The sequence below is a fragment of the Bufo bufo genome, chromosome 4 (genome assembly GCF_905171765.1).
Source record: "Bufo bufo chromosome 4, aBufBuf1.1, whole genome shotgun sequence".
Classification (NCBI taxonomy): domain Eukaryota; kingdom Metazoa; phylum Chordata; class Amphibia; order Anura; family Bufonidae; genus Bufo; species Bufo bufo.
In genome coordinates, this window is record NC_053392.1 from 457656585 (window position 1) to 457670316 (window position 13732).

Sequence of the window (13732 nt, forward strand, 5' to 3'; positions counted from 1 at the left end):
ATCAGCCAAAACTTCCTCCTCCTTCAGACGTCAGCCAAAAATCCCTCCCCCTAACTCAAAACTCCCTCGTCCCTCAGACGTCAGTCAAAAAATACCTCCATCAGCCCAAACTCCATCAGCCGTCAGGTGTCAGCTCTCAGCCATCAGGGGTCAGATATCAGTTGTCATCCCTCAGCCTAAACTCCGTCAGCCGTCAGGGGTCAGACATCAGGTGTCAGCCCTCAGCCTAAACTCCATCAGCCGCCAGGCATCAGACACCTGGTGTCAGCCATCAGCCAAAACTCTATCAGCAGTCAGTTGTCAGGTGTTAGACACTGGGTGTCATCCATCAGGCATCAGCCCATCAGGGGTCAGACATCAGGTGTCAGCTCTAAGCCAAAACTCCATCAGCCGTCCGCCGTCAGGCATCAGACATCTGGTGTTAGTCATCAGCCAAAACTCTATCAGCAGTCAGTTGTCAGACATCGGGTGTCAGACATTGGTTGTCTGGGGAGGGGGTGGCACAAAGCATAATGTCACGTGTACTACTGCCGGACCTTTTCTTCATGCAACCAAGCCTGGAGGGGAGGAGCCTATCATTAAGTCTCCAGGATTTCAGACCCATCTTTATGCCTGTGCAAAGCACTTAAATGCACGGATCCACTACACAGCGGTCACAGCAGCAGCAGCCTTAGTGTCTCTCCTTGTATTACAGGTATTTACTTTACTCATGGCTCAGGTACATTTTGTGTATGGTGGGGACTCAGGGTGGTGGTCTCGGTCTCTTAAAGGGCCAGGGACATGGATGCCATTTCATAAAAATGTACCTGAGCCATGATCAAAGTAAATACCTGTAATACAAGGAGAGACACTAAGGCTGCTGCCGGCTGCTGTGACTGCTATGTGTTAGATCAGTGCACCCACGTGCTGGGAACTGTCATAAAGACATGTCATAAAGTTCTGTCCCATAAACTTTTTTGAAATGGAGTCCATGTCCCTGGCCCTTTAAGAGACAGAGACCCCCACCCTGAATCCTACTAAGGCTGCTGCTGCTGTGACCGCTATGTAGTGGATCCGTGCATCTAAGTGCTTTGCCCAGGCATAAAGATCCGTCTGAAGGCCTGGGGACTTAATGATAGGCTCCTCCCCTCCAGGCTTGGTTGCATGAAGAAAAGGTCCGGCAGTAGTACACGTGACATTATGCTTTGTGCTGCCCCTCCCCAGACAACCAATGTCTGACACCCGATATCTAATACCTGACCCCTGACGACTGACTGCTGATGGAGTTTTGGGTGATGGCTGACGCCTGACACCTGATGCCTGACGGATGACACCCAATGTCTGATTCCTGACGGCAGACATCTGATAGAGTTTTGGCTGAGGGCTGACACCTGATGTCTGACCCCTGATGGCTGATGGAGTTTAGGCTGAGGGCTGACACCTGATGTCTGACCCCTGACTGCTGATGGAGTTTAGGCTGAGGGATGACAACTGATGTCTGACCCCTGACGGCTGGGAGCTGACACCGGACGGCTGATGGAGTTTGGGCTGAGGGCTGATGGAGGAGGTATTTTTTCACTGATGTCTGAGGGACGAGGGATTTTTGGCTGATGTCTGAAGGAGGAGGGAGTTTTGGCTGACGTATGAGGTAGGAGGGAGTTTGGGCTGATGGAGGAGGGAGTTTAGCCTGACGGAGGAGGGAGTTTAGCCTGACGGAATAGGGAGTTTGGTCTGAGGGAGGAAGACTGATGGAGTTTTGCCTGACGGAGGAGGGAGTTGTGGATGATGTCTGAGGATGTCCTAATATGTATGCCGTACTGAAGAAAAACAGCCCCAAAGCATGATGCTGCCACCACCATACTTCACTGTGGGTATGGTGTTCTTTTGGTGATGTGCAGTATTGTTTTTGGCTCCAAACATATCTTTTGCAATTATGGCCAAAAAGTTTAACCTTGGTTTCATCAGACCATAACACCTTTTCCTACATGCTTTTGGGAGACTTCAGATGTGTTTTTGCAAAATGTAGCCTGGCTTGGATGTTTTTCTTAGTAAGAAAAGGTTTTCGCCTTGCCACTCTCCCCTATAACCCAGACATATGAAGAATACGGGAGATTGTTGTCACATGTACCACACAGCCAGTACTTTCCAGATATTCCTGTAGTTCCTTTAATGTTGCTGTAGGCCTCTTGGTGTAGCCTCCCAGACCAGTTTTCTTCTCGTCTTTTCATCAATTTTGGAGGGACGTCCAGTTCTTGGTAATGTCACTGTTGTGCCATATTTTCTCCACTTGATGATGACTGTCTTCACTGTGTTCCATGGTATATCTAATGCCTTGGAAATTCTTTTGTACCCTTCTCCTGACTGATACCTTTTAACAATGAGACCCCTCTGATGTTTTGGAAGCTCTCTGTGGACCATGGCTTTTGCTGTGGGATGCGATTAAGAAAATTTTAGGAAAGACCAACTAGAGCAGCTGAACTTCATTTGGGGTTAATCAGAGGCACTTTAAATGATGGCAGGTGTATGCTGACTCCTATTTAACATGATTTTGAATGTGACTGCTTAATTCAGAACACAGCTACATCCCCAGTTATATACTTATGCAACCACATTATTTTATTTTTTTGGGTTTTCTTCCCTCCACCTAAAAGATTTCATTTTTTTTTTCTTTTGAGTGGTACAATTTATAGGTCACATTAAAGGTGGAAAAAGTTCTGAAATGATTTATCTTTGTCTCATTTTTTTACAGCACAGAAACCTGACATTTTAACAGGCGTGTGTACACTTTTTATATCCACTGTATACGATATATATATATATGTAGATAAATATTGCACTGTTTGACGTATCACCCTGTCATATACAACCTTGGGAATTGCAACTGTGTACAGTGTCTGTTTGAAGGCCCTATTACATGGGCAGATTATTGTTAAGATGATTGCTAACGTGTGTTCATATTAAAGCTTGTTAGCGATCATCTTGCAGTGTAATACTGTCTCTGATTACCCCATGAACACTCGGTCCTCGGGTAAGGGTGGGTTTGCACTAGCATTATGACATTCTGTTATAAGTTCCATTTATAATGGAATATAACTGAATGGCTAGGACTTTTTTTTTCCGTTCTGCATAACGGAAACCAGACGGATCCATTATGGTTGCCCATAGACTTCTATTAAGATGGAGTAAAATGGAATGCCTCCTAAAGGCTTCCATTTTGCATTCTGTCTGGCCATTTCGTTATATTCCGTTACCATTATAAAAGGAACCTATGATGAAATGGCATAATGCTAGTGCGAACCCACCCTAATCAGGATCTTTTAACCTTTTTTTTTTAAGATTGCCCATTTAAGACTGTTTTCTTCTTTAACCACAATATCTCACAATATAACATATATATATATATATGTTCTTGAGAAGACAGTTCTCAGTGTTAAATGATCTGAACTATTGATTCACAAAACATAGCATAGACTATTTGTCTCAATAACATCTAGAAACAATATTCGCAACACATTCGCATAAAGACAAAGTTCATTTAGCTTACTTTGGGCATTAAAAAGTGAACCAAATCTAATTTTACTCCTTTCAAGTTTTCAATCGACACTTTAGAATGCAAAATGCAAATGAACAGAAATATATTTTAATTAACATGGAGGATATGTAAATAGAAAACCAAAAACTCTTACTATCTCCCTAACAAAGAAAAAAGAGCTGCGTATGTCATATTATTCATGCAGTTATTATGTAAAAATCTCGATTCACTTTTCATAAAATGCTCTATTTGTAGTAGACTCTAAGATCTATCATTCCTTGGCTTTCCTCTATCAAGCAGGGTCTGCGGTACATGACATTGTCAGAGGAGAGTTGGATGGAAATGAACAATTCTTCTGTTTTCCTCTTGTACTTGGTTGTCATCAATCAACTGGAAAATAAATCCGTCCAACATAGAGCTGAGCCTGAACTCCTACTGCTCCCTTCAGTTAAAATTGCTTTTGTTCAAATCTGCTAGTCTTTGGTTATGTCTTGTCACTTTTGATAAATTCAACACATATGCAGGCACCTAATATATGCTGATTTTTATATCTTATTGAATTTCACTGACCAGCCTTTAAAAATCTGTACTTCTTGTATATTTCTTTCCTTTTTCAATAAAGGTAATACATTATATAAAAAATAAATATATCTGTAAAATGATGTTGGGTGGTATGGTTTGGGATACAGAAATCAAGGTCAACTGTGTTTTAAAAAAAAATGCTAAGCCGGCCATAACCAGCGAGGTCTTACTGACATCTATAGCTATACTCTTGCTCTGTGCAGCAGTGTACAATGTGAAAAGTACAGGAGTACTGGGGAGCAATAAATAAGATGGCAAACAAAGTCTTAGATAAAAATATAAGATTGCTGGAGGATTCATTAAAGGCGCTCCTTCTCCTCTCGGCCTGTGATACTCCACTGGGTTCCCTTGCTGTAAACACCCGTTGACTGGCTCCCCTTACGTCATGACAAATGGTTACATGAAGTAAGGGGATCCGGTTTCCGCTGTGGCCAGCTGATGTTTTCAGCGAGACAGCACAGCAGAGCAGCCGAGGCCGGAAGGAGAAGGAGCGGGGAGCTAGGTCTTGGAAGTCGATAAGTAATCTTCCCTTTACAGATCCGGCGAGGTGGGGGATTTAACAAAACCCACCCATTCTTGCACATCCCCTTTAAGTAGAGGTGAAAAAGCGTATTTTTGAAGAGACCAGAGTGTATTTACCACAAAATTGGAAGGCTGATGGATTAATTAGAAGAAGAAAAAACTCAGGGCATATTTAAAAATGTCATGTTAACATATGATTCTAAAGGTAACTTGGGAGCCATGGCTGTGATACACAGCTTTAAATGACAGAAACTATATGGTGCAAAAAATGAATGATTTGGCAAATCTGGTGGTAGTGATGGAATGGTGGGTATTCAATGGTATGGTAAGGACGGAAGGAAAGAGGAAATAAAAATAAAAATTTGGGAGAATAAAACAATGTAAGAGGAATTTTGTTTTTAAACTCAGTTATAAAACTTTCTCAGTACTTTCATGGAAAGGATGCATAGGGGGGGATTTATCAAAACTGGCGTAAAGGAAAATTGGCTTAGCTGCCCATAGCAACCAATCAGATTCCACCTTTAATTTTTTTTTCAAAGCTCTTTTGGAAAATGAAAGATGGAATCTGATTGGTTGATATGGGCAGTTAAGCCAGTTTTCCTTTATACCAATTTTTATAGCTCTCCCCCAATTTGAAAATGACAAAATCAAGGTATGAAGATGGAATAAGCAACTGATTGAGTTTATGCATTGTTTATTTAATATTGCTGTTTCTGCAATGCCACCACAATATAATGTAATGTAGTCATATTGGCTTACAGGTTAGTGGGAGGGTTTGGATCTCTTCAGCTTTTTTATACTACATTCATACTTACTGCCTCCTTTTCCACTCTTCTCCATGCGATACTGATAAATGTGCAGAGTAAAGAGCATGTGAGAGTTCCGGTGGTCGTCTTCATCACAGTCCCGTTGGCTGCACTTGCGGGAGGCAATAGCGGCATCCAAGAAAAAGGCAGCTTTCTCAGCTGTGGGTGCCCGCAGTTCACTCTGGTTCTGCAACTGGACACAGAGGACACACTGTATGACAATACTAAATCATTTCCACTGTATCACATTGTGGAAGCAGCCATTCTGTTGACAGAAGCTCAATGATACTGATGAGCTATGGTCATATATATATATTATTTTTTTGGTCAAGTCTTTACTAATAGATGGCCTATCCTTCTGCGTGTGGCTCTGTCACCAGAAGTCGGAGCCAGAACTACGCAGCTCCATCAACCTTGTAATGGAGGGATATTGTTACTATATCACTGCTCCTATTGATTTCCGATCAGCTGGTGATGGCTTATCCCTTCACTTCCTAAAAACTAGACAAACTAGACTTTAACTTTCTGAATAAGCTCAGGCACAATAGGTTCAATCTGGCATATTTATATACCTATACAGTAATTCCAGATAAAGCAGCATAAATGAAATAACCAAACTGCATGTGGTTTTTATCACTTTACAGCATGTCTTACCGCCTTGTTTTCTAGCATCAGCTACAGAAGCCGCAGCAGATTCCAAAAAAGATTCATTTAGGTAAGAAATACAGAATTCTATTCTATCACTCAATTGTTTGCATCCTGGGGCTGCCATGGATCAGATACAGAAAAGAAAACTCTGGCGGATCATCCATTGATTTATAATGCAATAGAACAACTCAAAACTTAAATTAATTGTTTTATATTTTTCAATGCTCGGCACATGACATCCCCCTGAAAGATATACTGGAGCTGCCACCTTTCCCTATCTACCAGGATGATTGATTTTGGTGCCTGATACACTTCTAATTTATTACTATGTCCAAAGTTTTATTATCACAGTTTATCACGCAGTAGGATACCACACTTCTGTTTATTTCATGTTACACAGTCTGATAAGCAGTACATTGGGTACAGTGAATGCATTATATAGCAATGTTCACTGGGTTAATAACTTAGAGCCTGTCTCTAGGCTAGAACCATACTGTGTTATGTACACACATTCACATAGCAGCCCCTATGGAGAAGACTCATTCACGTCACTTGTGAAACAGTTGAGGTATATGGTTTATTTTGTCCAAAAAATTTACTCGTCAAACATATGCCAAACGTATATTCTTCTGGCATCCAGGTGGCCCATGGAAACGTATGGATATATCACAAACTGTACTTGTCACATAGTTCATACATGTGATGTGAATGGGACCTGACTTTTTTAGTACATCCACGGAAATCATTGAAATGTATGTTATTTAACAATGAGCTTTCAGCTTCTTTTAGTGAAATTGCGGTAATACCTTTTATTGCACAGTTTCTTCTTTGCAATATGAGCCACTAAAGAAGCATGATTGTATAGTCTTGGCAGGCACTAAGCTATGATATCAATTTTTACATGGCCATACACATTAGACTTACATCAAGCGAACTAGCTGATTTTAGTGGCACTGACCAACCGCTGAATGAGGATCAAATGTTCGCCTGATGTAGGTTCTCACGGTAGATACGGTAGATAAGACCCACCCAGAGGTGCCTGGCAGCAGCCTATTCCTTTTCCCCAAGGAAAACACATGCACGCTGGACCAAACTGAGCGAGCATGTGTATAGGGAGTTAGGACTTGCTATTGAACGAATGAGGGTTCAGCTGACAGCTATTGAAAGTGTATAATCACCTTAATAAAAAAGCAGACATTGTATCCACTAACAAGAAAGGCTACAATAAGGGCCCATTCACACGGCAGTTTTATGCCACTGGAATTTTGATGTCAACCCCATGCCAAAATTCTGCTAGCAGGCATGTGATATCTGCTTCCCATTATTTTCAATAGGAGGCAGTGCTGCAGTTTGCATGGCGGTGGTTCAAAGCCACAACCACACCAAGAAAGGACATATCCCTTCTAGACGCGGAGTCCAGACAGATACCGCTTGAAGCCGGGTCTCCATTTAATGGAGCTAAGCTGTGAGCACTTCCAAAGTGGACAACCACTGCAGTTTCTGCCGTGGAGCACATCCACACAGTCCACGCTGTAGCCAGTGGTGTAACTAGAAATGACTGGGCGCCACAGCAAATTTTTGAATGGGCCCACCCAAAAACTTCTTCCAACCTCTGCTTATCCTGCAACTCCTACTTCTGTGGCTAGTTAAGATAGCTCTCTCAGAAGAGGCCCGGCAGCCGCTCTGTCCGTTTCCTACACGTATATACTGTATGTCATGTCAATGTATATAGTGTCATCATACAATACTGTTGAGGGAGCCCTGACAATAAAATCTTTTAGTCCTCCTCCTGGGTGGGCCCCTTTTAAGTTCGTGCCCCATAGCAGCCGCTTCCCCTATAGCTCCATTTTGCATGGTAAAGGACCGCTTCTTTGTTCTACAAAAAAAAGTCTCTAGTTACCTGCATGCCGCATATTGGATCCTCACACAGGTAGACTCCGGGAGACTGACCATCTTGTAGACTGCCCGTAGCCACTTCTGATAAGAGGTCTCTTAAGTTCTCCTCCTTCCCCCATACTTCCACTGCTGATACTCTAACCGAGAACCGAGCTCCAGTCTTTTCCTTTCGTTCATTAATCAACTTAAAGAGCCATGAAATAGCACAAGGGATAATGCCAAGATTCTGCATGGAGTCATCCTTGCCAATCATTGTGTATGACTTTCCTGTTAGAAATAGGTATTAAAATCAGAACATACAAAGTAATGAAATTTTACTGCACACATTTATTTACTAATAGTATTAAAAATATTTGGAGTCACCCTATTATGCGGCTCTATGGTCAGTATGAAAACTGAATGATTTGAGGATTTTTTTTAAATACAAGAGTGCTGTGCACTTATTCACATCATAGTAGACGGTTTAGTACTAACCAAGCTTGGAATGGCCAAAGCAGAAAACGCATCCATCTGCTCCGTTCACAACAGACTGTATGACTTCGGCCACTGTTCCAGCACACACCTCCGCCTATATGGGAAAAGTAGAAAAATCACGTGTCATCATCCATGAATATAATGACTTTCTGCTCTAATCCAGTGGTTTTCTACACATGTAAATGGATAGATTCAGAAGTACATATCATGTAAAATATCCAGAGTGCTGATAAGGCAGCTCATTATTTTCTCTTCATTCTGCACCCCTTTCACAAGCAATCCCTTTATCTTGACACAAAAAAACGAATAAAGAAATCTTGAGCTTAGAGAGCTGTAGACTTCACTCGAACATATGGTAGATTTCTATAACTTCTGTGGTATAGATCTGATTTTCCAAATGCATAGCAAGATGACCCTTGACTTCATCAGCAGCAACCCCTTTGGTGTTTAGGCAGACACGTCACCTTCATGTACAGTTACAGGATAATTTCCTAATCCATACATATTAATGTACAGGCAGAGCTACGATCACTTTAAGGGTCATTTTGTCTACGGAAACGTCTGTCAGTGGGATCACAGAAAATCTTTTATATCTTGGTAAACACTTCGCTCCATGACAGTAATCTCAATTGATAATCTCCAGAAACTGCAAAGAGAATTAACATGCAAAACGTAAAATTGTTCTTCCTGCTATTAACTGATCAATTAAGTGTTTCCAATAAAGGCATTATAATATGCTGACGTCATTTAAAGTGAAAGTTCACCTTTAATCTTCATTTAATTTTTAGAAACTATGTAACATGTTGAATATCTAGGTTGGATTTAGGGTGATATATTTACAAAAGAATTGGGCTTTATGAATGTTTTGGAGGGCAGAAGGAGGGCTGAGCAATCAGAGAGTGAATCTGATTCATTCTGAATGGGACTGAGCAGTCTGCAATGTATGAAAATGCATGCAAGCTGCAGAAGACAGAGCTCATTTTTAATAAGCCCCAGTTACAAAACAATGATATGGGTTATCCCAAAATACTGCCCACGCAATAGGAAAAAATGCTCCTGAGATGGCCATAGCCTTTAGGCCTAGTTCACACGAACGTTTTTTTTTGCGAGTGTATGTCTTCCGTATCCGTTCCTTCTGAGCCATCTATTGAAAATGTTATGCCCAGCCCAATTTTTTCTATGTAATTACTGTATACTGTACATGGCATACGGAAAAACGGAACGGAAAAACGGAAAGGAAACGGAAACACAACGGAACTCAAAAACGGATCCGTGAAAAACGGACCGCAAAAAACTATAAAAGCCAAACGTTCGTGTGAACTAGGCCTTAAAATCACATTTCTGACAGCCTGCAGCCACCACCAGAGGCTTGCTGCATACAGGTGTGGTATTGTATTGACTATTTAGTATAGTGTTGCTTTTATATGCAGTTAGCGCCTAAACTCCACCTATTTGAGTATGCATTTAGCCAGATCTTTTTAGTTAATTTTATGGATGTTTCAATGGAATAAGGGGATTTGGAGCGCTAATATATTCTGTGTTCAGCATTCACTTTAAAGGGCATCTGTCAGCAGATTTGTACCTATGACACTGGCTGACCTGTTACATGTGCACTTGGCAGATGAAGGCATCTGTGTTGGTCCCATGTTCATATGTGTCTGCATTGCTGAGAAAAATGAAGTGTTAATATATGCAAATGAGCCTCTAGGAGCAATGGGGGCATTGGTGTTGCACCTAGAGGCTCAGCTCTCTCTGCAACTGCAGATTGACAGGGACAGGTATGATGATATTTATATATTTCTCAGCAATGCAATTTCTGCTGTAATAGTATGATGGAGGTCAGGAAAGGGTTAAAAGTATTACTAAGCAATGAATAAAGCATTTTAAATAAAGTATCATTGCAATTTACAGCTTACATTTTTCGTCTCTTTGATAGCGCCCCCTGCTGTCTATCCTTCTGTGCCTCCTTCTCCTGCATTCAGTGGTGGACTAACATACTCCGTAGCCTCCCTGCTCCCGCAGCCCAGACACCTTTCATTCTCCTCTACTTCTAGATTCATAGAGATATATATCTATATCACTCTCTAGACAGTGGAGAAGGAAATTGGGGGAGGCACTGCATACAAAATATTCTCTAGCACTGGTTGGTTTGTCCTTGTCTTACATGGAAGGCTATTCATTTAAATGGCCTGCATGTAATGCTACATTTTCCTGCAGCTTATTGTTGGGCCAGCTTCTTCATGTGGTTTTGATGCTGTCTTCTAATCTGAAAATTTCGTTTGTATGTGATTTTCCGCTATATTGTCCAGAAAAATAACAATACAGAGGTTGACAGCACTGGAAGGGGGGTTCACATACTTTTAACCATATATAGAAGCGGAGAATGATATTAGGAGATATATTTCCGAGCACGGTTGGCTGAGTCCTCCCCCATTCTCTAAGGATTCAGTGCCTGGTCATTATTTAGCACGTGATAATACGTTTCACGTATTCTTTTCATATAGGCATACAATGAGCCCTCTCTCTCATCTCTAAACTACTTAATGAAATATAACAAACCTGATCAATTGGAAATTTGTGGAGCATCATGTCATACCAGCCAAATCAATGAATTCATACACTTCCCAGCACAGAGAGCACATTTGAAATTAAATTACGGATGATTTGCCTTGGTACAGAAAATATATCACACAGAAAAGCGTAAATACAGATTTCGCCACAGATGGATTTTACTCACAGGGATCTGAAGCTCTGCTCTAAGGAAAATACATACAAATGACTCACCTTGTATCTATATATTTGTTTCACTTGGTTAGCAAAAGAAACAAAGGAATAAATTGGACTTTTGATGAGCTGTCTCACTATAAACCAGATTTATTTAGCATATAAATAGAGTGTATTATGTAACTATGTCATGATATTGGTGCATGTCTAATGTCAAATTACCAATCTGTAGAAAAAAAGACATGGACCACACAGCCACATGCCATACATTGATCTATTCCTTCTCAGCATCATTTATAAACATCTCCATTGAGGCTCTTAGTATACGTTTTGATCAAAATGCATAGGTCCACTCACCAAGTAAGTGGGCAGAGGCACGAGGCCGGCTAGATGTACAGGCTGGCACATGCACATTAAACGCTCTTGTGCCTCTGCCCATAATAGGAAATGAAGTGTGCAGGCGCGGCGAATCTTGTGAACGGCGCTGGCGCTGAATTTCTGAAGAACCTAGGGCGGGCCCGAGGGGTTAAAGGGGAGGGGTTTCATATAAAAAGCGACGAGGGGCCTGAGCACCGGCTGCTTGCATGCCGCCCCTGGGCACCTTCAGAACCTAATTTACATATTGAATAAAAGTGTCTTTTAACGAAAATAAGCAACAAACAGCTATACGGTAAGTAGCATTCAAATATATGGGGACTATAATGCAGATCATGGGGTTAGTGTTCTATAATGGTCATTTTAGGTGAAAGACTCCCTTTAACACTCCTGAAATACATCCAGGCCCTTATTGAACACTTTTAGTGAGTTCACCACCATCACCACCTCCTCAGGCAGAGAGTTCCATAGTCTCACTGCTCTTACAGTAAAGAATCCTCTTCTATGTTTGTGTACAAACCTTCTTTCCTCCAGACGCAGAGGTTGTCCCCTCATCACAGTAACAGTCCTGGGGATAAATAGATCATGGGAGATATCTATGTACTACCTGATTTATGCACAGTTATTACATCATCCCTCAGTCGTCTTTTTTCTAAAGTAAATAACCCTAATTTTGATAATCATTCTGGGTACTGTAATTGCCCCATTCCAGTTGTTACTTTAGTTGCCATCCTCTGGACCCTCTCCAGCTCTGCTATGTCTGCCTTGTTCACAGGAGACCAGAACTGTACACAGTACTCCATGTGTGGTCTGACTAGTGATTTGTAAAGTGGCAGGACTATGTTCTCGTCAGGTATATCTATGCCCATTTCGATGCAACCTATAATCTTATTGGATTTGACAGCAGCTGCCTGACACTGGTTGATACCGTTACGTTTATTATCAACTAAAATTCCTTTTTGCTTGTCAGTGTTTGAGTATGTACTGGTGACTTGTATTTTCCCTTCCCATGTGCATAACCTTACAATTATCAGTGTTAAACCTCATTGTCCACTTCGCAGCCAAAGCATCTATCCAGATCCATCTATAGCAGTATACTGTCCTCTTTTGTGTTTATTATTTTACACAGTTTAAAGGGATTCTGTCATCTGGATTTTGCCTATAGAGCTACGGACATGGGCTGCTAGATTGCTACTAGCACGTCCACAATATACATTCCCCATAGCGCCGAGTGCTTTTATTTAGTCAAAAAAAATGATATATATATATATATATATATATATATACACAGTACAGACCAGAAGTTTGGACACACCTTCTCATTCAAAGAGTTTTCTTTATTTTCATGACTATGAAGGCATCAAAACTATGAATTAACACATGTGAAATTATATACATAACAAACAAGTGTGAAACAACTGAAAATATGTCATATTCTAGGTTCTTCAAAGTAGCCACCTTTTGCTTTGATTACTGCTTTGCACACTCTTGGCATTCTCTTGATGAGCTTCAAGAGGTAGTCCCCTGAAATGGTCTTCCAACAGTCTTGAAGGAGTTCCCAGAGATGCTTAGCACTTGTTGGCCCATTGGGTTCAGGTCCGGTGACTGTGGAGGCCAGGTCTTCTGGCGCAGCACCCCATCACTCTCCTTCATGGTCAAATAGCCCTTACTTTCAAAGTTTTCCCAATTTTTCGGCTGACTGACTGACCTTCATTTCTTAAAGTAATGATGGCCACTCGTTTTTCTTTACTTAGCTGCTTTTTTCTTGCCATAATACAAATTCTAACAGTCTATTCAGTAGGACTATCAGCTGTGTATCCACCTGACTTCTCCTCAACGCCACTGATGGTCCCAACCCCATTTATAAGGCAAGAAATCCCAATTATTAAACCTGACAGGGCACACCTGTGAAGTGAAGACCATTTCAGGGGACTACCTCTTGAAGCTCATCAAGAGAATGCCAAGAGTGTGCAAAGCAGTAATCAAAGCAAAAGGTGGCTACTTTGAAGAACCTAGAATATGACATATTTTCAGTTGTTTCACACTTGTTTGTTATGTATATAATTCCACATGTGTTAATTCATAGTTTTGATGCCTTCAGTGTGAATCTACAATTTTCATAGTCATGAAAATAAAGAAAACTCTTTGAATGAGAAGGTGTGTCCAAACTTTTGGTCTGTACTGTATATATATA

The 13732-nt window shown here is 41.2% G+C and overlaps 1 protein-coding gene across 1 annotated transcript in view; it reads right to left on the minus strand.

Annotated features, from left to right (window-relative positions):
* KIF26B (kinesin family member 26B) overlaps window positions 1-13732 on the minus strand; it is a 390270-nt gene that overhangs the window by 42381 nt on the left and 334157 nt on the right. Inside the window, exons 7-9 of the mRNA XM_040429447.1 lie at window positions 8440-8533; window positions 7970-8232; window positions 5431-5614 (exon numbers count right to left, since the gene is read on the minus strand). Coding sequence (XP_040285381.1) covers window positions 5431-5614; window positions 7970-8232; window positions 8440-8533 — 541 coding nt within the window. The remainder of the gene's footprint in view (window positions 1-5430; window positions 5615-7969; window positions 8233-8439; window positions 8534-13732) is intronic.